General features: G+C 36.9%; 2 protein-coding genes across 2 annotated transcripts in view; one reads left to right on the top strand and one right to left on the bottom strand.

Moving 5' to 3' along the window:
* Positions 1-12694, top strand: part of LOC137405673 (cGMP-dependent 3',5'-cyclic phosphodiesterase-like) — a 93084-nt gene extending 80390 nt beyond the window's left edge. The window contains exons 18-25 of the mRNA XM_068092012.1: positions 1282-1352; positions 3188-3316; positions 5445-5532; positions 5709-5756; positions 7728-7902; positions 8049-8161; positions 10452-10597; positions 12194-12694. Of these exons, the coding sequence (XP_067948113.1) occupies positions 1282-1352; positions 3188-3316; positions 5445-5532; positions 5709-5756; positions 7728-7902; positions 8049-8161; positions 10452-10597; positions 12194-12374 (951 nt within the window). The 3' untranslated portion in view covers positions 12375-12694. The remainder of the gene's footprint in view (positions 1-1281; positions 1353-3187; positions 3317-5444; positions 5533-5708; positions 5757-7727; positions 7903-8048; positions 8162-10451; positions 10598-12193) is intronic.
* Positions 12695-12701: 7 nt separating this feature from the next.
* LOC137407055 (kielin/chordin-like protein) overlaps positions 12702-27061 on the bottom strand; it is a 39185-nt gene continuing 24825 nt past the window's right edge. Inside the window, exons 18-29 of the mRNA XM_068093661.1 lie at positions 25764-26007; positions 24628-24864; positions 24208-24508; positions 22515-22702; positions 21413-21587; positions 20660-20923; positions 18943-19062; positions 17075-17220; positions 16813-16933; positions 16293-16441; positions 13813-13993; positions 12702-12905 (exon numbers count right to left, since the gene is read on the bottom strand). Of these exons, the coding sequence (XP_067949762.1) occupies positions 12709-12905; positions 13813-13993; positions 16293-16441; positions 16813-16933; positions 17075-17220; positions 18943-19062; positions 20660-20923; positions 21413-21587; positions 22515-22702; positions 24208-24508; positions 24628-24864; positions 25764-26007 (2323 nt within the window). The 3' untranslated portion in view covers positions 12702-12708. The remainder of the gene's footprint in view (positions 12906-13812; positions 13994-16292; positions 16442-16812; positions 16934-17074; positions 17221-18942; positions 19063-20659; positions 20924-21412; positions 21588-22514; positions 22703-24207; positions 24509-24627; positions 24865-25763; positions 26008-27061) is intronic.

Raw genomic sequence — 27061 nt, 5'->3', positions numbered from 1 at the left:
GTTATAATCTGCAATATAATGTAACATTACTATGTACAGTACTGTATTATAGAGTTCTTACCTTCAAGAGAGACGTAGTGACTAACGGCGGCATGGGAGAGACTTGACAGCAACTCGTCTGCTACACTAGACTTTTGTAACGCTATGTAGCATAACTATGTACAGTACTGTATTATAGAGTTCTTACCTTCAAGAGAGACGTAGTGGCTAACGGCGGCATGTGAGAGATTTGACAGCAACTCGTCTGCTACACTAGAGATTTGTAACGCTATGTAGCATAACTATGTACAGTACTGTATTATAGAGTTCTTACCTTCAAGAGAGACGTAGTGGCTAACGGCGGCATGTGAGAGATTTGACAGCAACTCGTCTGATACACTAGAGATTTGTAACGCTATGTAGCATAACTATGTACAGTACTGTATTATAGAGTTCTTACCTTCAAGAGAGACGTAGTGGCTAACGGCGGCATGTGAGAGATTTGACAGCAACTCGTCTGCTACACTAGACTTTTGTAACGCTATGTAACATAACATAAACTTTGAATTTAACTTAAACAAATTCAGCTCATTAAACACACCCTTAAAGCTAGATATGTTTTAATCTATTACTTTACATTACAGTACCTAACTTAAATTTTGTCTTTGTCTTAATTTTTTATTATCTGTGTCCGGCTTGGCGCCTTTTGCCTCACTTTCATTATAACTTTTAGACAATCGTTTTAAAACTTATTTCAACCTGATTTGACAAGAAAGACTGAGCAATTCTGTTCTCAAAAATGGTTTCTCGCATATTTGGCCGTTTAGTAGCCATCAAGAACTGGCTTGCACGGTCCTATCTCAAAGGTTTCTCTTGTCTCAAGGTAGAAGTCTTGATTTTCTTGTATGTTGGGGCATTCATATGTCAAGGTAGAACTGTTATAGTATTCTGTCAGTCTAGTCTACCATGAGAGATCATCAGGAGTGCTGATAGAGCACAGAAAATAAGAACCTCCACAATTATTCTGAGAGACTTGAAGGCGGTAGATTGGTGCAGGTGTTAGAGTCTTGGTCTACCAAGTCGAATGTCATGAGTTGCAGTCCCATTGCGAGCGATCTTTTATCCTAACCTTTAACCTTAGCTTGGGACATATGGATGGACAGAAATGGCTCTTATTATAGTAAAGAATTTGCTTATTAGCAAAAGGCCTAGCTTCTTTTCTACCAAAATTGAAAAGCATGAGGGAGTTTGGGTTTCTTGCTATTATTTCGTAGTATCTCTGTTCTACATGTATATTTTTAGGCTGTCATTAGTATGATGCATGAACTAGACTTTGTAAAGAATTTCAAGATCAAGTCTAACACACTTGCCAGGTTAGTCTTGCCTTTATTTCTTGATGCGTACAAAGTACATGCAGTATTAGCTAAGATAGATGCAGTACTATCTAAGGTACATGCAGTACTAGCTAAGGTACATGCAGTACTAGCTAAGGTGCATGCGGTACTAGCTAAGGTACATGCGGTACTAGATAAGGTGCATGCGGTACTAGCTAAGGTACATGCGGTACTAGCTAAGGTACATGCAGTACTAGCTAAGGTACATGCAGTACTAGCTAAGGTACATGCAGTACTAGCTAAGGTGCATGCAGTACTAGCTAAGATACATGCAGTACTAGCTAAGGTGCATGCAGTACTAGCTAAGGTACATGCAGTACTAGCTAAGGTACATGCAGTACTAGCTAAGGTACATGCAGTATTAGCTAAGGTACATGCAGTACTAGCTAAGGTACATGCAGTACTAGCTAAGGTGCATGCAGTACTAGCTAAGGTACATGCAGTACTAGCTAAGGTGCATGCGGTACTAGCTAAGGTACATGCGGTACTAGCTAAGGTACATGCAGTACTAGCTAAGGTACATGCAGTACTAGCTAAGCTTAATCAAGGGTTACCAACGGATCTAGAAATGCCCTTCTCGCAAGTTTTGCAACTTTTTCCTAATTTCTTTTAATCCAATTACCAATGTAACTGGAGTGCAAACATATTGTTGAGACAAATTATTACCACTGGGTTCCAATCTCTTTACACTTTAGATGTATAGATACCTATAGTAAAATATAGTGTTACTTACGGGAACTTGTGAAACCTCTGCTTACGAAATTAACTCATTCCGGAAGCTGTTTCGTTAGTAGAAAATTTTGTGAGTAAAAAAAGTTTTGACCATACAAATGCCAAATTTGTTCCAAGCACCCACACAACTCGGACATAACATTTGTATAAGTTACAAAAGCATCTAATGGTTAAAACTTGGAACAAATACACGTTAGAATTTTATTGCTACATAATAAATAGAAAAGGTCCACATAGAAAGAAAAAAGAAATAGTGAATAAAAACTGCAAGTAGTATGTTAGTTTGTTTACCTTTGATGTTGGCCGTCTAAATGAGGCCAAGCGAAGACTGCAGGGTGCGACGAAATACGGCGGTCAGAAGAGGTAGATGTTGTGTTGTCTTTTGGCTTTGTTTTGCTCAGAATAAATTGATTTAAAAAGGGCGAGAGAAAGATCTATTTACTTAGAAATGAACTAAAAGCCTATCATCATACAAAACACACCAAACTTGAATTGCTAGATATGAAAGTTGTCGTACTCTGTGTGGGATGAATGATAACTCCATATTATACAAGAAATGAAAACAAAACATTTGTAGTTTCCTGACTTTAGATAGAGAATTAAACTGAGTGAAACACGCTGTACCACAGAAAGCAAATGGGCTCAAAATACAGAACAAACAAATAAACCAAAATAGGAAAAATCTTTCATATCTAGAAACCACTTTGGAAGTTGAAACAAAATTTCGAGCAAAAGATGTTTTGAACCTTGAAAATTTCATATGCAAAGAGTCTTTCATAAGTTGAGGTTTCGCTGGCTGTAGATTATTGAAGTTTATATTGGAAATAAAATTTGGGTTAAGCAATTTTTGAATAACAAAATTTTTGTAGTGTGAACAAAATCTGATGTAAACAAATATTGCACTTCAGTTGCTATAAAAACCTATCAAATTACACTATTGTGATAATATTTGCATTTACAGTATGCATAGAATGCATTTATAGTTAGTAACACTTGAAATTAAGATTTTTTCCCACAAATTTTGCTCAATCAGGAACTGTAACAGTGACTGCATTTCTCGCTTAGGTACCCAAGTTTTACAGGTTTATATTGATGGTGAAGAAGGGATACAGGGACCCTCCGTACCATAACTGGACCCACGCTTTCTCTGTTGCTCACTTTGCCTACCTCCTTGTAAAAAATCTCAAATGTATATCACAGAACATTTTAGAGTGAGTACATAAATCAACCTCTCTGCTCAAGTATGTCTGTCATGCAGCCTTCCCTGCTCGTGCTTCTTTTCATTGTTACCCAAGTCTATATTACCCTCAAAACCTGCTACCCTCGGTAAGTAAAACATTCAAGCCAAAATTGTTTACCCGGTGGTTGCGATGCTAAGACAACTTTGGTAAACCTGTCAATTCAGTGGTTGAAATTCATCTTTGTTTATTTTTTAGGAAATTGACTACAATTATACAGCTTTTTCAACAGTTTATATGTAAAGCTTGGTTCTCACCACACCGTAAGGAGCAGCGGTGCAACTGGCGGCTGCCGACAGTTGCTGAGAGCTGAGAGCAATTATTTTACTAGACATACATGTATACTTGATTATAACCGGCAGCAATTATTTTACTAGATATACATGTATACTTTATTATAACCGGCAGCAATTATTATGCCGGCTGTGGCCGCCAGCAAAGCTTACCAAGTTGAACTTTTTTACGGTCCCTGACTTAGGATGCAGGATGTCGCCGGTAGTGAGAACCATGCACAGGCAGCCTGTGCACCCAAAATGCAATGTGCGTACGATTTCGATAATTTCAATTTTCCGAATAATCTGTATTTCCAATAACGGAAAAGGAGTTAATACGATATTGACTCAGAAACACATGTTATATTTCGACGCCATGCCTAAAACATACCGTTGTCAATTCTTTAATTGGGTGATCATCCCCAGTACCGTAGGTGCTGAGCACATACAGCCTCCTCAGGTACTACTGAAGATCGCAGGCACATCGCCGGCTGTTCTCGGTGGGGTGAGAACCAGGCTTGACTGTAATACGATGGTTGAATTGTAGGACATTCTCATTCATAGAAAGTGTATTTTGTAGCCATGTTTATACAAAGCTAGCGGATTGAAATATACTGTGTGGTTGTGGAATTGTTCACACATTGCGACCCAGTTATATGATTATAACATTATGTAAAAGGCATCTTTTGTTCTATTCATTTTTTAAACATCATTTGAAACACTTCATCATTTTGTGTCATTTCTATTTATTTATTGCTGCAACAGTGTGATGCGAATAGCGGTTTAGTTCTTAGCTCCGCACTCACTTTATGTCATTTTGTTGGGTTTGAAGTGACCTGTACTAGTCCAAATTGTGTTTGACCAAAGACAAGACCAACAGCTGATTTTAAATTGTCTGTCCGATAATCTCTATTAATTAAACTATCTATCTAGTCTGCCAATTACATTGCTGAGGTTTATATCAATTTTTTGGTTACGCAAACCTGTAGCACAAGATGTTCAAACAATTAACTTGTGTCTCGGATCATATAGCTGTGAGTGTTCTATATACCGTTACCTGCAGAAGCTGTATACAGGCTTTCTGATTTACAAATTTTTAGTAAATGTACAATAATATTTTAGTGATGAATAGTAACATTATGTCAAGCATTTCTATATTCACGTTATGTCAAGCATAGTCTGTATGCTATGCGGTATGACTGTATGTTATAATCATATAATCAGGTAGAGTTGTACGAACAACTCCACACCCACAGCATATTTTAATTCGCTAGCTTTTGGAAATACACCTTCTATGATGGAGCATAACAGCCCAAAAATATTTTGAAATTTGTGTTTCTATTTGTGTTAAGGCTCGTGAGGCTGAACTCTAAAACTTCGTTGAGGCGACAGCGATGTGTAGAACAGCATGTAATAGAACTATTCCTATCACAACTGTCAATAAAACTACTCATACCACAACTTTTAATAGAACTACTCCTACTACAACTGTTAATAGAACTACTCATACCACAACTATTAATAGAACTACTCATACCACAACTGTTAATAAAACTGCTCATACCACAAATGTTAATAGAACTACTCATATTGCAGATGCTGGAAACCTCTGCTATGTTATTGCATATTTTAACTGATTTCATTTAACATGATTTTAATTTGTAAATAGTTTTGTATCAAGTTACCTTTGTGTTTATTCATAGTTACGCTGGATATAACATCAAATACTCTTGTTATAACATCCCAAACGTTTAAACATGCTCTAGGATTCAACTGAACTTTCTTTTGAAGTGATAAGCTCTGTGTTAGTTTATTGTTATCTTTTACAGAGAGTTGGAAGCACTAGGCTTCTTTGTAGCTGCCCTCTGCCATGACATAGACCATCGAGGGACTAGCAACTCTTTCCAGGTTGCCTCGGTTAGTACTTAAAATTCTCTGTCTGAACATTTCCTTCCTTTATTTATTTTCCTCTTTTCAACTTTTCCTATTCTTTAACATGTTCTATACATATGGTGAGACTCTCTACTGATAGTGACTCATCTATTGTGTTTGTACAGCAGGCGCTAGATTGTTTCTGTATTATTGTGTTTCAGAATTCAGTTCTGGCAGCGCTATACAGCTCAGAAGGCTCTGTGATGGAGGTACCGTGCCAATTATTTTATTTGTATTTATGTTTAACTTGTAATACTATGGTAGAGACGTTTATGTCTCTTCAACTGCTCTTTTCAAGTTAATTGTATTTAGACTAGATTATATCGCATAATCATTTAGAGGCAATCATGAGTAATGAGGTAAATTGAAGTAATGGGTCATGAAGTAATGAGTTATTGCCATCTATTTGAAATGACGCTGAACAAAAATTAACAACTGAGTTGTGTCTTTTTGTGCAAAACTCTGTCACAGGTTGTAACCTGCAGACGATTAGGGGAAGTTACGGTTAAGCGTTACCGTTAAAGTGTAAATCTGTATACAGTCATACTTCTACATACGAGCGCTCCAACATGTGAGAAACTCGAGATACGAGCTGACATTTTGGCAAGCTTCTTTTTTGAGATATGAATAATCTTTGAGATACGAGCGCATTAACCGGTTGTTGATGGTCACTATAATCTCGAAGTATGCGAGAGGCTGCTTTCGAGAATGGCATCGCTCGGTTTTTATCCTCGAATCAGTTTGAAAAAAGTTTTTAACAAGTTTGCTAAAAGTTATAGTAAACGCCAGGCAACACGCCGCTAACCGGAAACAGATACCATAAAAATAAGATGACAGAATTAAAGTAGGTTTTATGAAATATGAAAACTTAACTTCAAGTGTGTTTATTTAGTAAACTTAATTCATTCAAGTTAAATTCAAAGTTTCTATTACATAGGGTCACAAAAGTTTAGTGTACTGAATGCCTCGCTCTCAAATCTCTCTCAGGTAGTCGTTATTCAGAATATCGGTGTCAAAGGTAAAAACTCCATCAAGAAGTATGCATAGTAATGTACCATTTTATTGCAGATCATAACAACTAAACAACATACAACTATTGCTAAACCAACGTCGACATAAGCTCAAAGTAGATCTTTTGTTATCATCTCGGTATAACATTGGTCCCGCATGGACCAGTATATGCTCTATTGAATGACTAGATAGTGTGCCACCAATTGTTTTATATGGTTATATTGCACATCCCGTTAGATAAAATACCAGGCTAAAATGTAATTAAGTAAGAAAAGTATTTTGCTCTGTGAAGATTTAAGTGTCTTTTAGAGTACTCCGTCTCGTAAGGCATATGTAGCAGGTTTATTTTTAGCGGATGAAACTATTGCTTTTTCATCAGTGGTGTGAATTTCCTAAGGTGTTAATTATGGGCAAACAAGCCGAAATATAGATGCACATGGGGCATTACCATTTTGTTATTTGTTCATGCATATTAGCCAACGATTCTACTATAAAAAAGACATGATTGGTAGACATTTTATAATTACTAGTACCCTGGCAGTCCTGAGCGCCAAGAGAGATCATTGTGTGTAATAACTATGTGCACAATTATTCTTATATGTAGAAAGTTGGTCAATTGGCGTAGTTGGTAGCATGCTTGGCTGCAAAACATAATAATTGAGTTCTCTTCTCCTAACGCTCTTAGTGTGGCTTAGGGCAGGGACATGGTTCCTATTATAGTAAAGACTATATGAATGTCTGATGTTGCCCAGGTAATAACAAACAGCTTATAAACAGTGGCAGGTAATGTAGTTATCATTGGCTAAGTTGACTAATTAGCCAATGGCAAAATTAGAAAAGTCACTCAATGACGGTATGCGTATTTTAGTCGACGCAATATGTGTACAATTATCCCTTTGTATCGCATGTAGACTGTATGGCTTAATAAGTTAGCTCGCCCATCTCCAGGAGGATCCGAGTTCAAATCTAGTGTGAAGCGGATTTTTCATTCGTCAAACTTGATTGCTATAACTGGACACACAAAGGACAGACCAACAGATAAATGACAAACACTGAGATTTATATATAGATTGTGTAGGTGTAGGCATTGCGTAGGAAAATGCTGAAACATGTTGCAGTCCATCATTATAACAGATAACTGTAGCAGGCGTGTTGGCTGCATGTTTTAGAGGCATCACTTCTCACAGACTATGTGCATCCTAAATACTCAAGGCTGCAACATATTCGAGAACGTCAGCAGGATTGAGTACCAGCAGCTGCTTGACCTCATCCGGGAGGTCATACTTTCTACTGACATAGCTCACCATCTTCGTATTAGGGGAGGACTTGAGGCTATGGCTGATGGTATGTGGCTGGTACCCTCTAACATGAACCAGTTGACTGTTGAGCTTATTTCCTGTTTTACATGGTTTTTATCATTGTGAGCATAGCATCGATGTGGAGCTATGGATAGATGATCATGGTATGATAACTCCTGTACACTTTTGCAGTTGGTTATGATAAAACCAGTCCTGAACATAAGACGCTTCTTCTCTGTCTCTTTATGACATCTGCAGACCTTGCTGACCAAACTAAACCATGGTCCGCTGCCAAAGGAGTCTCGGTAAGCATCTATTCAGCTGTCTTGTGAACAACAGTTGTGTTATTTTGCAGAGGTGATGTTATGGTAATTAAATAGCTGTCTTGTGAACAACAGTTGTGTTATTTTGCAGAGGTGATGTTATGGTAATTAAATAGCTGTCTTGTGAACAACAGTTGTGTTCTCTTGCAGAGGTGATGTTATGGTAATTAAATGGAATAGTCTGGGCACCAAAAAATCTAAATGTTTTTGTTCCATTCTCTGATAAAAAATTTTACACTTTTCAGTATTTTTCTTTTTATCTCTAGTTGTAGTAAGTGAATTACGAATTAGTGAACCTTAATTTCCTTAAGCCACCTTAATTCTTCGGCACTAACATTCATGTTAACATCAAGGTCAGTCAGACTACTAGGATACAAATAGATTTATTGACTCATTTCTCTCTTATATATGAACACTAACCAAATACCCGTCGGTGCGTGGTAATAGAATAATCACCTAACGAATATGAGTACCTTACCTGGAAGGTAAATCTTTACTAAAACAATACCATATGCATTTATGCATATGCATACCATTATGCATATCAGTCAACTGTGCTAGCTATTAACTCCAAGCAAGGGCTTTACGTGTGAGTATCTTCACCAATGTAATGACTATTTGCCCAATGATTCCATTGTATTTCGTGTAGCTTAGCGATTAAGTTTGACGCTTCTAGATCTGGGAGTCCCGAGAGTGCCTTGCGGATTTTTCATTGCTACACTTTGATTCCGATAACTAGACTCAGGGTTTAATAAAAAGACAAACACTGAGATTTATATAGATACAACTGACTTACTTGTGAAATAGCAGCCAATGGCGATGCAAATTTTCCTTTGTTAAAGCCTTAGCAAATGCAAATCAACATTTTCAGCAAGTATTAAATATCAAGATATTTTCTGTTACTCAAGGTGTAACTCTTTTGACATAACCAGACATGATAGGTATGAGTTAGTTTCTTTCATTAATCATATATTTTTTATTATTTGTATGATACAATATTAGGTGCCTTTTGTATTCAGAAACAGCCTCTTCACTATCAATAATTTAGAGTGTAGCATTCATCATATGAACGTGTCATGTGTATACGTACATGCCATACACATTTATATGTGTGTGTGTGTATATATGTATGTATTTACCATGTCATATATTATACATGTACATAATATAATATTATGTATAAATATCATGTGTGTGTATCATAAATCATGTATTTGTATCGTATGTTATATGTTAATATCATATAAATAATAGGTATATCTTATATGCATATCATACGTATGCACGCACATATGTATACTTATGTAGTAATACAGACAAGCAAAAGAGAGTGAGCGAGAGGTGTTACATGACATCATACAGAGCTAGCTAAAAAATATATCCATGTATAGAAAGGTTTAGACTCGAGTTGTTATTTATATACTATACAAATTGTTTCGTGTTGCATTCATCAGATGCTAAAAATTTGGTAGAAATATGCAGGGACACCATTGTGTACAACTTACACTAAAACCATTACACTCAACTACCTGGAAGCACCACCTCATTCTATTATAATTAATATTCTAACAAGATATCTTTTAGGATTTCTTATATATGTATATCAAAATATTTATAATTCTGTTATTTCTGCTCCTACTTGAGATCTGTAAAAGACGTGATGTTAAAACCCATTAAGCTATAGGAAGTTTGCATATATAAGATTTTTTTCTAAGAGTTTAGAGGCAGGTGTTTTATATGACATCTCAGAAGCAACTAATTGGGATAACTAGTGAATTATATGTTTTGTTCATATTAAAACAACGAAAAAACACTTTCTGCAACTAATAATATCTGTGAGTGGTTATATGGTAAAGGCAGTGCGATGGAGGGGGTTGCACTGTTTTCAACTTGAATTACATCATGGCATAGTCTTGTTTGGATAAATTATCATTACTAGTGCCCTGGCAGTGCACTGAACTGTGTCTGTAAGACCGTGAGATATAATAACTATGCACACAATTATTCCGATATGTTGCAAGGCAGTTGATTAGCGGTCTACCAAGCTGAAAGTTCTGGGTTCAAATCCTGTTGAAAGCAACTATTTTCATGAACTCAGTTTGTTTCCAGACGGACAGATAATGTGAATATATTGCAAGAGAGCTTGTCTCTTATGCCTAATCTCTTACCTTGAATAATATCGAATATTAATTTCTCAGCCTCCATGTTTCTGCTACTGCCTTGACTTCGTTGTTACCAGGATTCATCAAGTGTTGCTAATCTTATATTGTAGAAAATGCTTTACAAAGAGTTCTTTTCTCAAGGAGACCTTGAAAAAGCCTTAGGTCGAAGTCCTATGGAGATGATGGATCGGGAGAGGGCGTCCATACCTGATTTACAGATAGGATTTATAGATTATATTGTATCACCAGCTTTTCAGTTAGTATATACTCTTATCACACTCCTCACGTTCTCTGTAACATGAGTGAGCACACTTGTGATTCATTGCAGTCACCTTTTTAGTTAATTTCACAAGAAATTTGTGCTTTTGTTAGAAAATAATGTTCGATGTACCATTTATGTTACGAGAATCTCCAGATACCCTGCTAAGTGGTATCTGGAGATTCTCTCCTCTCCTGTTTGAGAACACAACTCCTCTCAAACAAATCCTTTCCGTCATCACACATCTCACCTTGTTAGTAGCATCTTTGTTTTACCGTTTTAAATCTTTAGTATTTGTCAAAATGTTTTATCTTTTTAACAATAATTTGAGATATTTAGGGATGCCAATAATGGTCACTGCTTTTAGTAGCTTACTAAATAATTTCCCCACGATGCCCAAAATTCTAAATGTAAAGGAGCTCTGGTAATGAAATAATGGCATGTAGATGTTCGAGTTAAACCTGGTTTCTATAATAGCGCAATGATCGTGCGCGTCCCAGTGATCGTGCGCGTCCCAGTGATCGTGCGCAATACATTTCTTGGGCTGCGATGCAGTGTTTCCATAGCGCGCGTAGGCGCCATGCTTGCATTGGACAGGGTGGGTAATTTCCTTACTTTTTTCGCACGGGAAACCGATTTCTTCGGAAAACAGCCCTCCGTTTGAATTGTGGGATAGGTTGAAAAGGTCGAGCGGTGTATTGCGGGATACATCATCGCGCGCACTCGTCGCAAGGATCCATTCTGTTGGATCCTTGCGATCAGCGTACGCACGTCACGCGATCGTCGTGCGTTGACGTTTCCACATCACAGCCGGTCTACGCACTACGTCGTGCGCCTTGCGCTGTCACATGGAAACCAGGCTTTACAAATACCATAGTAAGAGAAGTAATCAGGAATTTGGACATGAATTTTACTACTTTATTTAGAGCAGCCATTGTGCTTTCCGTGAAATTGTAAGTGGCAGCTCTTGTCAATTACTTTTCATAACATTTGAGAGGTACCTTTGCTAAGAAAAGACATCTCCTTTGAAGATACAGGTTAGATTTCTGGATCTGAAAACAAACGATCATTCTCGATATAATTTCATATGTAAAAACAAAATGTACATCATAGGCATACATGTCAAAAATAATTTAGACCTTTTTCACTTGACACATTGGAAAGAAGAGTCAATATATTTCTCTCAGAAATTCAGCCTGGTTCATCATGGGAGTTTTCTTCCGTCAAAGCTATACAAACCTGTGAGGTGATATCGAGCTTGTTATAAGAAGTCCATCCCTTTGCTTTTCCTAGCGCATGTGTGCAGCGCAATCCTTTAAATTTATTCTATTTTTGTATTTTGCTATAACTATAACACCCATTTTCAGAGACTTTCATATATGCCTTGGTGCAATTTTGGCTTAACTTATGATACTAAATCCACTTTGAGATGCCCTTTTAGAAACTAAAGCTAGGTTAAGTTGGTAAGGGCTGTTCCAAGAGAACCCAACTCGCATTAAATCGCTCACTAACCATTCTAAAATTGACAAGTTATTATAACTATTGTTGATCATAAAGGAAGGCATAGTATAGCTGATAATTTCTTATTGACAGCACGCTGGAGCTTATGTTCCCTTCAACTGACTGTCTTGTGAAAAACATTAGAGCGAACCGGGAGCATTGGATGACTATCAAGACCAAAACTGCTGACAGGAGGGACAGTCTCACATCTCTTGACGTTTTCGATTTTATCGAAGAAGAGGATGAGCGACATTCGAGTGTCGACGAAGATTAGTAAAAAGTAAAACATGTTTGTATTGTATTTGCTCATTGTGTTTGATAGACAAGTCGTCATGCTTACGACACCTCTTTACTGACAGGCGCTGGCAGCTTGGCGTCTGGTGGAAGGCAGACATACATAAACCCTAAGCAATTCAGTCATGCAAGGGGATAACACATACAATCGCTCTGTATTCACATTGATATGAACTCCTAGTTTTGATTAAGGTTTGGTGACTACCTCATCCGAGTTGCTTGACACCTTAACTCTGTGATAATTATTGTAAAATAATACAGGCCTCAGCACATATTGTTGCTGCCACCTTAAACACATCAATTTCTTGCTGTTCTCAAGGGCATAGGTCAGTTGTGATGCATCTGCCATTATGTAGAACAAGGCCGGCTGGACACTGACAGCCTGGCTCACATGGTTTCAAGCATTCTTTCCCAAGTTCACCCAAAGGTCGGTTGAAATTGTCACAAGTCCGCGGACAAACTGGTCCGCATTCGTCAAATATTAGTCCTTTTTTCATATCGCAAGAAAGAGCTACAACATAAACACGTCGAGTTTTCATGTCATGCTTATTTAGAGAATGACATGTGAAAAAATAGAAAACAAGATAGAAAATTCCATTTTTCATGCATGTGCAACTCTAAATTACTTAGCAGTGATGTAGCTGTCAAAACTATCAATTTAATGAGTTTAGTTAATCAATAGAATCGAGGGAAAAATGGTCATCTGCTACTGCTAGCATTATATAGCTTTTACACCATTTACAATATTTCTGTTGTAAGCACATTTCACTTGAAAATCTGCACTAAAACAGTGAGCGGATAACTCCCGCTTACATGTAGGCCAAGCGTAGATTGAACAGAATATTAACAAAGAAGTTAATGACCGCTATCTGTCATAGATGAATTTTGTTAACAACTTCGAGGAATCTGCAATGGCTTGTCAGCAACAACAAGATTTCATCATCCTATCATAGGTCTAGGACATTTTTTTTATGCCAAATATCTTTTGAGCCACCAACCAACATGGAACAGTTGATCCAAAATAGTCAGTTTCAGACTCCCTAAAAGTGAGTGTGTAATCCAGTACTTTGTGCCATACAACTTACAATTTCCAAACAAAATCAGCATCATATTTTAAAATATTTGATTTGGTGAATCTCATTTGTTATGAATTAAAAGTAATTTTCCAAGGTGATGCTTGCTGAACATTTTTGAATTTTTTCGTTTTTGACCATTTTCGGATTTTTTCACAAATTAATCTGCTGTGCTGAAAAAGTGTATGCATCTATTTAACAAAAAACATTGGTTCAGTAGATATGCCTGATAAGAAAATTCGTATACAATGCTACTTTACGCAGTTTAGGTTCAAAGGCTAAGCATTGCACATGTCTAATGAGAGGCCAATTCAGCAAAGCCTTGATAATACGAGGTTTACTCACCGCATCTTTCATGGGTCCTCCACTGAACCCTGACATAAGAATTTTTACAAGCACCTGCGTATGCTGTCAGCACATCGCACAGACACCTTTCAGTGCTGTTGCAAGCACACATGTCATAGACACAAGAAAACACGTAATCATCTGGTGGAACTGCTCTGTGACACGGGGCAAATACTTCTCCCTAAAATTAATTGCCAAAATGTCATCACAGTGAAAAAGGCAATCACTCGATCTAGCTTGTTTTCACAATGGTTTAGTTGCAGAATAGTGGGTGGTAACCATGTCCCCTCAGCTAACTCATTCCATGTGACTAGTGAGAGAGGAAATGGCGCTAATCACAATACAGTTATGCTTCGACATACGAGTGCTCCAACATATGAGAAACTCGAGATATGAGCCGACTTTCTAGCTTCTTTTGCTGACTTCCTTGAAGTACGAAGTAATCCTTGAGACACGAGTATACGAGCCGGTTCTCGATGGCCACTACACTATATGCCCACGAATGTGAGCCGTCGCTTTCAAGAACAGCATCAAATGGTCCTTTTCCTCGAATCAATTTGAAAGAAATTTTTCAACAGGTTGGCTAAAAGTTTTATAGTGAACACGAGGCAAGAGCACATTACTGGAAACAAATGCTACAAAAATGGCGATCAAATTAAAGTAAGTTTAGTTAACTAAATTCAATGAAGTTAAATTTAGAGTTTCTATCACGTAGGATCACAAAAGTTTGGTGTACCGAACATGTTGCACTCAAGTCTCTTTGTCAAACCGCCGTCATCAGCAACGTCTGTCTCTAAGGTAAAAACTCTATTCAATAGTGTACGTAGTAATGTTACATTTTATTGCAGATCATAACAACTAAATGGCTATTTGTTACTTTGTTAGTGTAGGTACTGAGTTATAACAATTAAAAACACTTACCACCATAATATCATCTTTAAGTGTTTTTTTTCAGGATATGGTAACAGATTAATTTTTACTTGGTGATTTTATAAAGGAAATAGTGGTTTGAAATGCGAGTAAATTAACATGCAAGCTCAGTCCCAGAACGCATCAAGCTCGTATGTCGAGATATGACTGTATTGAACATTTTGAGCATGCAAGAATATAAACAATTGTTAGCAAGGCAGGGTATCTTGTTAACCAAATGCGATATATTGTTTACAAGGGAGGATATGTATTTAGAAAGAGTGACATTATCGCTAGTGAATGAGAGTAAAGCGTTAAAGCGGAAGATTGTGTGTTAAACTAAAAAAAACAAATCACGTCAGAATGAGTTGGTAACACAAGAGAATACATTGTTAACAATAAAGAAAATTTTTTTAACAATAGATAGTACCGTAAAAGCTCCATTTGAATGCCACTGTATTTTTCGACTAGCTCGTCAGAAATTTGGGAGGACAAATTTAACCCTTTATGAGGGTGAAGAGATGCTAATGCCATCTATATTTTGTACTCTCCTTCGGTCGGAATGACATTAACGCTGTTGGCCTCAGCATTTTTGCTCAATCCTTTTTCCTATATGTCAAAGTATCAGACCAGGTTAAACAAGGAGCTACTTCGAGTAAAACAATAGATGGATACAGCTATTAATTCAATAGTTTCGCTTTCAGCATTTTATAAAAACACTAAAGCTTTGGAGTTAGAAAGCGGATTTCGAAGCTACTATTATGTCGTAAAGTGTTACTGAAGAGTATTTTCATCAGGCTGTAAACCACATTATGGATGAATCTGAAGACAATGAATCGCATTTAGACATCAACTTCAAATCACAGTGTAGGTCTGATGATTGTGATGATCAATCTTCTCAGGCACACCGTCACTAAAACCATGGACACCATGGCAGCGACAATGAAAGAATCAATTGTTATTGATGTAATTAATTCATTATTAGTAGCATTTTGTGGACACTCTTCTACTGACTTCTTTGTATTATGGATTTGTAAAGATCAAACATAATGAATGTCAAAATGGTAGTCTAATGGAGGTGACATATTTAAGGGTAGCGCCGTACTTTTCAACCCTTTTATTAGAAGTGCCGCTCAAATAGAGGTTTAACAGAATATTGTAAACAACAGAGAAAATATTGTTAACAAAAGGGAATATATAGTTAATAAGAACATATTGTTGACTATAAAGTGTATACTGTTAACAAAAGACAATATATTGTTATTAGGATAGAACATATTGTTAACAATAGAGAGTATATTGTTAACAAGAGAGAACACCGTCAAACCTCTAATTGAATGCCATGGCGCTCTATTTTTCAACCCTTCCTCTGCAGTGGCGGTCAATTGGAGGCGGCATTCAAATAGAGTTTTTATGGTATATTGTTAACTAAAATGTATTGTTCACAAAGGAGCATGTAGGCCTACAGTATATTGTTAATAAGAGAGTATATTGTTAGCAAAAGAGAATACATTGTTAGTTAGATACAACATGCTGCTACCGGACAAAGCGATAATGCAAAACATTTTCACCTGCAGAATAGCACACTGCTCAATAGCTTTTTTTTTCACATCATATCCAGCAACGTCGCAAGGATTCACATCCGTTGTGACAGCAGAGCACTGTGACCCTTCGACCTTCCAGCTGTCTCCAAACCTTGAGTGTGAGTTGACAACTGTGCCTGTATGGACAGTGCAGTTGCAAGTTATGAAGTATGTACACAGCGCAGATTCGGACCGAAGTGAACAGCAGATGCTTAACAAGGGCTTGAATCACGTATCACATCAAGTCATGCCTACTATAGATTGTATAAATTGGCTCCCCTGCCAGTTTTGGTAGTATGGTTGAATACAAATGCTATTTGTGACAGGATGGCATAACTCCAAAGCTGGTGCCATTCACTCTGACCTGATAATTTGATTCTCAGCATGTGTGCCTTATTAATGAATGATGACGATGCCATGCCTATTCCATTGTAAAAGACAGTATCTAACTAGACCACAAAATATAGCCTCAGGTCCGCGCTGCCACAAGGTTGGCAAGGATACGAACCATCCCTAAGAGTCAGCTCATCCTTTTGATTGTCATTGAAGTTACCACAGAGGCCACAGAGTTTGCCCTTGAGCTTGGAATCCACCTCCACTTCTCCATAGGCTGCTCCATCCCAGGTGAACTGTAAAAAGAAACTAAATGAATTACTGGAATAAAGCACATGTTGCTATCACCGATACATGGGAACACTTTGGAACAAAATAATACAAACAGCAGAAAACTGTTGTTTTCTACTTTATTATATTTTTCCCCATTTACATACCTTAAAGCCGAGAGAGTCACTTTGAAGTACCAATGTGGTTGGCAGCAGGCGGATGACAAGGGCAGACGAGTGCTGGAAGGGAAAGGTAACATTCACTCCATTCACCTCAGCCCACAGTCCCTGGCCCAATCTTATCCTCAAATTACCTGCAGACCAATTATATTCAGTCATAGTGAAGGGTATGGGCAGGTTTAGGCTTTGTCTATCATATATTATTGAATACTAACTGACAATTAATATAATTACTACATTATCAGTTGCACTTAAAATTATAAATTGACATTTCAATAATATCTTTGTTCAATTTTGACCAAACACTAGGTTCTATCAACATTTTTAGGTATTAAAAATAAAGAAAAAGATTCGCGATACATGAAAATATCGACCAAAAAACAGCTGAGAAGCTATCTGATTATATTAAAATTGTTCAGTTTTCAAGCTGGTTATCTGAAAATTATCCACTAAAATTCTTAACACAAAAGCAGATGGGTTTTAAGAGATGGCTTGTGAGAATAGACAGTTTTTTACAAACAATATTCTTCATCTTCTGTTTGTGTAAAAGAGAAAATTAGTACGAGCGCAATCTATAAGATAAGACAAACAAGCTGCTTTAATTTTAAAATTAACACTCAAAAACTAATGCAGGAGTATAAATATATACAGAATTCCTTTGGTATTGGTGCAATCTGCTATGACATCAATCTATGAGCATATGATTGATGTCCTTAGGTAGTAAACCAATCCTCATAGCTTATAGCTTATAGCTAGTAGCCTATAACAGCGCTCAATAAGTAATACTATTGCTAGTCATGTTATTACAGTGAATTTTCATTATCAGCCTGTTTATAGCTTAACAATGCCTAAGATAAGCTCAGCTAAGAACAAGCTTGTTTGTTTCATCTTCACAAACTCGCAGCCCACCGAGTAGACTCACCTTACAAGTGTTTGTCCCCGAAGTTGATTTTTATTGTTTTACTAAAACATTTTTTATTCTTCTACTAATATAAATTCATGGGCAAAAATGAAGTTTCATGATTATATTATTTAAAATAAATATAATTTTAGAGTGCTGTCAGCTAACCTTTAAACAAAAAATCAAGTCTTAAAGTTTGTCTTGTCACATCAGAGGCAACATCCTTTAATAACAGGAGTTGTCTGCTGACACTAATTAGATTGATTAGCAGAAACAAACTGCAGCAAACGGTAATGACAATCTCGGTTTTGACAGAAAGTTCGGTAATGACAGAAAGTTGTATTTGTCAATAAGAACACATTGAGAGGTGCTGTTTTATTGGCTATCAGTTTCAATGCAATTATATTACAGCTATTTTGTGACAGAAAATTACAAAAAAGCAACTATTCTTTATTGAGCAATTAAAATTCTTATGGTTGGAATAGAAAAGAAATAATTTAGGTTTTTCAGAATATTTTAATTTATATAAGTTTTTCTAACTCTCTACTTCTCAGCATATGTTACCATCGTGCTATAGAAAAATATTCATGTTATTTTATCATACGTTTGAATGTTCGGGTAATATTTGCTAGGCAACAACGCCCCGTCTTTATTAGTTGTATGCACAGTCTTGAATGGATACTTTAGTTGGATGCCGGGAGTGATGCATTACTCTGACTATATCCTACCAAAGCAACCTGACACTAATCAAAATTAAATTTTTTTTTCATTTCATTTAAACTATTGTAACAAGCTCATCATATACCTAGCTTAATTATTGGTGAACGACAATAAGTAAGAGAAGATAACTCTATTGCCTCTAACACTGCCTCTACCCTTTATGCTCATATTGTCAAATTGCACCCTATAAGAGCCTCATGTTTCTGTAAATGTAAGACCATCCCCATCCTCCTACCTGCTACTACAATGGCGCCTTTGATCCAAGACACACTCTCTGTATCCCTGTCATCATGTACCGCTATGATACTGAATGTGTCAAAGTCACAATCCTTTACCATCTCATATGAACAGAAACCTGCAAAGTTTGTCAAATAGACGTTTAATAGTCTACACACCAGTCTTTGACACTAAAAACATAGAATCTAGATTTCAGAATTTTCAGCAAGAAATACTTAACTCTGTCGCTACCATAAGCCGATGTATGGCTTATGGTAGCGAAAGCGCAGTAATATAAGTACAGACTGTAAGCCGATGTATCGGCTTATCAATAGAGTTTCACTTTTCTTTTCATTACGAAGCCCACACATTAGCTAGGCCAATCAAATTTTGTTTCTAATGGAAAAACCTTGTTACCAATCACGTTCAACCAATAGAAAATCTTTTGGCTCAGCAATTCAATTTTTCATCCTTTTCCAAAACGGGAAAACCAGGTCGTTAACGTCATGGCAATAACACACAGCAATCAATTAACGCAAAGAAAGCGTCAGAGATTTGGCGAGAGTGAGATTCACTAAACAATTTTATACCTATCTTGTAGAGAATTTTGTTCTGAACAAGATGCATTTTGCCGTAAAACAATATCTGTTTTGATTCTCGAGATATTGCTTAAATACTAGCGGTATATCGATTTTTCGAAAATCTGTATGAATTAATCGGGCAGAATAATCATTCGGTCAGATTTTAATGTGGTAGCGAAAAAGATAACCTAATTTAATGCGGTAGTGAAATCATGACCTGTGACCTATAAAGCTATAACCTGTGACCTATAAAGTACCAGTTAAAATTTATTTGACATTTTTGTGAAAACATATTCTTATTGGTACTATACCAACCATTTTCATCATAAAAAAATCAAGTTCACCATTTTTATATTTTAAAATAGTTTTTAGCTTTTTTTTGAAACATACAATATCACAAAAAAATAATCGAAAACCAAAGCTAGGTAAAACCTTTGTGTGACAAAACGCTCAGTTAGTCTAATGAGCAGATTTTCTACTATATGCATTCCTGTTCTAGAATATGTTAGCAGTCGAGGCTAACGTATGCTAAAGTATACAGAATTGATGAAAACTTTATAACCAACTCAAGGATATGACTTATGTCTCTAGATTTCTCAAAAGATAAATCTCAGTAAAATTACGCTCTGAAATAAATACTTGATATCTACCTGATCCACTTTATAGGACCAGGTCAAGGATTAAATCTATTTATATCACACAACACTTACTTATTCATCATTTCAAATATTTACAACCGCTCTGCAGCAATAGTTCATTAGACAGCACAGGAGGCTATAGCAGAGATGTCTGTAGCATAGATGTTTATAGCATAGATGTCCGTAGCATAGATGTTTATAGCATAGATGTCTAGCTACCAACAATTGCAAGTCATTAGTAACTGGCAAGATGAGGTGTGAAAATATTCTCTTTACCGTATATCTTAGACATACAAATATATGTTAACATCACCCAGTGCTAAATGATCTATCTCTTCAACAACTGCTAGATTGTCTGTTAATTATTTTTATGTATTTTAATCGCATTTATAATACTCTGGAATATTGAATATTCAATTACTTATTTTATTCAAGACACAATTAAAATTATGAAATACGTATTTTGATCTACCCTCATACCACATTTCCAATGTCAATATTTGTTCCGCTTACTGACCCTGAAAATGAAGAGTTTCACCATCGAAGGTCCTATAATGTGGGTCGCCATAGACTTTACACATGGCAGGTTGTTTTACGCAGCTTGGACAGCAGATTCCTTCCTCTATCACAAGAGTTTCATCAGATTTACATTCTAATTGGGGACACTCCTCTACAGTGCAGTTTACTTGTCCAAACAAACATTCACACTGAGTGCAATCGTCCACAGGCCAGCCTGAGCCATGTGCCTGGGTTCTTCCTCGGCTGTCTAGACAGTCGTCACCTAAAACATAATAAAAGGTCAAGGTCACAAGGTCTTAACTACAATTAGCATATAGCTTCAGGTTGAATTGCTTTTTGTTTAACATGAACAGCCTGCTAGGCTTTTCATAACCGCAATGGCAGAAATAGGTTTGGCCTTTAGCAAAAGTAGACTTAGTGCGAAGGTTTTGAATTGAATCATAATCAGCTCTCAGTCTATATGTATGGCACAACACACCTTGCCAATCTGGAAGTTTTTCAGGCATTCGATAAAGTTTTTCATTAAGTTCCCAAACCTGTCTAGTCGATCCAAATAAAGTACGAGTTGGAAAGTTTACTAGCCTCATAACATATGCTCACTTCAAGCTTTCCCCATAAACAAGAAAGACAAAGGCTAACCTGAACACTGTTGGTAACTACTACTACTGCCCCCACATCAAGTGCGTTCTGCAGCTGATTTTTCTTAAGATGCTGATATGAGAGGCTGAATGCTATTAAAAGCCTATAATACCTGTCACAGGGTCACCACAGACTTGGCAGCATTCGCCAACAGGAGTGAAGGTTTTCCTCCCTTGCGTACAAAATAGTGGAGGGCAAGTAACTGTCCTTTCACATATTATCTCACCATAACTACACCTGCATGTGGCACACGGGTCTGTCTCATGCTGCCAGGAGCTGCCATGTGCCTTCAAAATGACAGACTCATCGCTTTAAAGCATCAAAAGAAACAAAATGGCGTGTGAGAGGAAGAAGTCATGTGATCATATGGCAGAATGCCACATGGGAAGTGAAATTAAATGACAAATGAAATGAAAATTAAAAGCAGTCTAATACAGCCTGACAGGTTGTAACAAGTGGCACCTTCCAAGCGTGACAACAGAAGACAGCTTTAAAGCACCCTAGAACATGTTGGTAACAACTATAAGACATAGGCCAGTAGCTTTGCAGTAATAATGTTGACATAACAACAAGGCTAGTATAAAGTGGAAGAAATTATAACACAAATCGTGTCCATACCATCTAGGAGGATCAATAAGGAATCTGACAGGTTTAGTAGAATTCAGATTACAATGGGTACTTCATCATTGGAATATGTAAAGCAGCAAAGGGCTTGAGCAGACTCAAATGCGATAGTAAAAAATGAAAAGCTTGACCTGAAACTCTCCCGATGTTTTTTTAATAGACTCAGTCCCAAGAAGCTTCCATTCCAATGAATTGCGGTTATACAAGAAACGTAACCGGAACTGTACTTAAAATATAATACCATTGTAGAATATGTATCCATTCACTGCTTATAGATCGCAATCGAATAAAACTCGATGGAGAACCTAAAAGTATCTCATTGGTCAAAAAAGGTTCAAGCTATCTTTCAGCTTTCAGCACAAACATATATTTAATCATACCTAACGTTTGAGAAATAGTATATTATGACACCTTTTTATCAACCTGACAGACTCCTACATATCAAACTATGACTTGCATTGATCTAATCCCGCCATAACTTGATGATGTAATACCGCATTAACTTGACGATCTAATGCAGCAATAACTTGATGATCTAATGCAGCAATAACTTGACGGAAATTAAGTAATGTGATATGCACAGGATTTACCTGTCTGACTGCGTCATTGTAACAGCCCGCGCATGTTGGACAGCATTCTCCTGGCTGGATAAGCTGTTCATTCTGGGGACAATCTATATCTGGGCAGGTCTTCTGGCTACAGATCCATGTATTACCAGAGCAGAGACATTGTTCACAAGGTGAATAAAGAGGCTCCAAAACCTCGCCTTCCGCAGACTCTACAATTATGGTCTCAGGCTACACTTTAGGTGAATCCTCGACACGCGGCAGAGATATACGAGAAAAAACTTTAGTCAAAATTAATATGTAAGAAATGAAAGTAAAAACCTAATGAGAACAATACTAACAGCAATCATATTAACACTGTTCAGCATTATTAACCGAAGTCACATAACAATGCTTTGCAAACATGAAGAATTGATTGGCTTTTATCAATAAGTGAATTGGTATCCTAAAACTACACAAAGCCGCAAGACTTAACATTGAGGCCACTATACAGATACAATATGTTAATCATTTTGCCTTGGGTTATATTTAGCTTTTTATTTCTATTGGAGTGCCAATTATTATTTAGTTTAATAATAAAAATGTATTCCCGTTATAGCTAATACATTAACAATACTTCATGATGATTATAACTGATTTTGAAGAGAACAGGGTACAGCTGATAAAAATATCTGTAGCAAAACATAAACCTGTTCCTGTGTGTCATAGAGAGGTAAAGATTAATTGTTTACTCTAACATACTGTTAGGTAAGACTGGAATGCACTTTGATCTTCAATGACGCAGTAGTAAAGCAAATACAACTTTGAGTTAATTTTTTCAAATCGTTTCTAATTTTGTCAGGATTTTGTTGAAGGACTCACAACGTTCTTGAGTATGAACCATGGTGCACAATACCCATGCCATATAGCTATTTATTTAATTATACAACATGCTTTTTTAGGGCTACAAATAAAATCGCTCTGCTTTTTTACCAGTATCTATTTATTATAATCTGAATGTTCACTCTATGTTTACGATATAGATACTTCTACAAGTATATAGGGCGTCTATATGAACTGTTAAAAATGCTATTTATGTAGTTCGTCCTCCAGATACCTGTATTTTCAATACCAAAGGACCATAGCCCAAATCTTAGTTATTGAGATAGTAAACTATTAATGAGTGATAAATTGCCTTACTCACTTTATATAACATAATTCTATGGCTAACCATAGAGAACTCTGTAGTTGATCATATGATAACTCTATAGCTAATCAAAGAAAACTCCGTAGTTAATCATATGATAACTCTATGGCTAATCATAGAGAGCTCTGTGATTGATCATATGGTAACTCTATAGCTAATCAAAAAACTCTGTAGTTAATCATATGATAACTGTATGGCTAATCATAGAGAGCTCTGTGGTTGATTATATGACAACTCTATGGCTAATCATAGGGAGCTCTGTGGTTGATCATATGATAACTCTATGGCTAATTATAGAGAGCGCTGTGGTTGATCATATGATAACTCTATGGCTAATCATTGTAGCCGAACATAAAACCAAATTAGCCTGTGTTACAAGGAAACACAAATTTAAAGGAAAAATTGCTATTAGTCTACTGTTGGAGCCACAACGATATTTGACACTGTGGTATTTGCATAACTCTAGTGTGGCTAATACTGGCAATCACAGGATAGATAAGAATGTCTTAACAAACTATGGTGCTAACTAACCTGTACAATCATACGGCAGCTGCTGCTGACAAATAGGACAACAAGAGCCAGCATCAGGAAAGTAGAGGTCTTCCGCGGGACAACTAGACACATCAGGACATACTGGCTCATAGCACTCCAGGTATGATGTGCCTGTGAGTGGTTCCTCAACACATGTGCACACAGTACACACGTCTGCAGTGTTTGGCCTAAATATTTCTCCAACAGCCAGCATCTTATTATCGACACTACAGGAGCACTGAGATGGAGTTGTCACATCACAGCAGGAGTCAACCACCTGTCTATCACTGTCGTCGCATAGCTACAACATAACAGCTAACATCATCCGACAGTTGGATGTTATGATGAGCTATTCATCACTTTTACATACAGGGGCTAGACTGTCAGCCTCTCACCGTTGAGATAAAATAACATACTTACTGGTGGCAGACTGGCACAGAAGTCATCCTTTACAATTTTCTCTATACAAGTGACAATTCCAGCATGGCAAGCACACGTTTGTCTGCAGCCATCTTGAGACCAAGTAGCCCCGCTGACATAATGCATTTGATCTACAGTGCAGCCCTTGCATCTTTCTTGGCAGCATGAGTTTGGGTCAGGCTCTCTATATAGACACTGGAGGTTACGTTGGCAAGTCTCACATTCCACATGCCCCCTCTACAACCACCAGTTAACTGTATGGGTGTAGGTACACAGACCAGAAATATACAAGCTTTGCTGTGTTAGCAATCAATCTTCACTATTCAATATCATTACTAGTGGTACATTACAATTTCCAATCATCGATAAATGACTGACTAATAAATATGTATTTTAACATTTATGATACAATGTTTAAATTTGGTACAACTCTACATTTTTTTTTTCACAACTTTTATTAAAAATATGTGATTTCCTCTATTTGCATACTCAACTGCTAAAATACATTCACCTACCAAATTCATAAATAACAATAACACGAACAATAAAAATCCGGTCAAACCTGTAATTATGATCTTGGCATTAGAACTATCTAGTTAAGTTTGAGTAGAGTTAATAAGAGTAGAGCTAATAAGGCTCGTGTCACACGTGTATCTTCTACCAAGATGATTGTTATTTTCTTCTATAAATTCGGATGTTTTGTATTAATCTGTGTCAGTTCTAACTTTCAATCTGTGAAAATACCACATAATAATTTTTTCATTAGCGTTATGTTACTCCTATTACTTCCTGCTACATAAAAGGTATTTAAACTGACATCAACACGTCAGCTGATTAAACATTGAGAGTGATGGTTTAACCTGCTGCCGTCTGTTATTGTGTAGTTTGTCAAAGTTTTATGAAAATTGACCACCCAGTAAACATGGAATCAGAAAGCTATGAGAAATAACCCAATGTTATAAAAAACTTCTCAATGACAATTGATATATGTGACTAACAAATGACAACTCTTCAATCCATTACCCAGGTTTAAACAGGCACCTAAAACCAACATTCCAACTGCAAAAAGTGGTAGAGAAAAACTTTTTCTAAAGAAACCTTTTAGATATCGAATAACATTCAAGGGTGTCTGCTACCTCACAAGTGCAAGCACAGTTGCTGTCATCCGTCCAACTCTCTCCAGACTTGTATATCACAGTCCCATTGCCATCCAGTTTACATATGGACTGATCGTCACACACTTGGCAGCCGCAGTCATCTAGCTTGGTCTTTCCAAGGCAGAGGACAGCCTGGCAGCGACTGTAGCACTGCACATTACCATCAGTACATACGCAGTCCTCACATGCTGGATTCTCTATGCTGATTGTGCTCTCCCCGGACCTGGAGACAGGCTAAATTTGTACGGAACATGTGGTGAGAGTGTACGGAACATGTGGTGAGAGTGTACGGAACATGTGGTGAGAGTGTATCAAAAATATTGTGAGAGTGTACCAAATGTATGACGAGTATGTACTAAACATTTGGTGAGTAGGTACTAAACGTGTGGTCAGTGTGTACTGAACATGTGGTCAGTGTGTACTGAAAGTGTGGTCAGTGTGTACTGAATGCGTGATGAGAGTGTACTTAAAGAAGCTGTGAAACAGAGCTGTTTGCCAAAATGTGTTTCAGTTGTCTGACAAAGTAATTCTCAAATGCTGTTGTTATCCATTGGTGCATGCGCTTATCAGTATACTCATTTATTGGGAAATGGCTAACCAGTTATTTATCAAGACAAATACAGTCACCCATTAGGATAAGCATTTACCAAAATATGGCCATAATACAGCTATTGACAAGGACATAGCCATTTATCAGGATATAGCCATTTATCAGGATATAGCCATTTATCAGGATATAACCATTTATCAGGATATCGTCATTTATTAGGATATATGCATTTATCAAAATAGTCATATATCAGGGTCAGGTAGTTCATCAAAATACAGTTTCCATCAGGTAACAAATATGGGCTAAAGCTGCAGGGAAACAGATGCCTTCTAAAATAAAACTGCATTGTATATGTTAGCATATACATGTAACTGTCTCTTGAGATACAGTTCTCACTTGTAATAAAGTTGTACCTTAAAATACAATTGTCTGATGCAGTTACATACATGCATGTAGTAGGTTGTGATCATGTCCAGGCCCGTATTCCCTGGGGCGGCTGGCCGGCTGAGCCGCCCCAACTTTTTAGGAAATTTCTGCGGCTAAGTACAGTCAAACTCACCCTCGGATAAAATGTAACATTTCATTTCGAACACGAGGTTAACTTGAATGGATTTGTTTGGTTCGTTCCCACGCAATGATAAATTGCTTCAGATAACTCGACCTCAACATCATTTATTCAAACGGTTATTTGCCCAACGGCTAAGGAGACGGTTTTTATAGCTGTAGA

Source organism: Watersipora subatra, chromosome 10 (genome assembly GCF_963576615.1).
Source record: "Watersipora subatra chromosome 10, tzWatSuba1.1, whole genome shotgun sequence".
NCBI classification, from domain to species: domain Eukaryota; kingdom Metazoa; phylum Bryozoa; class Gymnolaemata; order Cheilostomatida; family Watersiporidae; genus Watersipora; species Watersipora subatra.
This window is presented reverse-complemented; position numbering and strand designations above follow the sequence as displayed.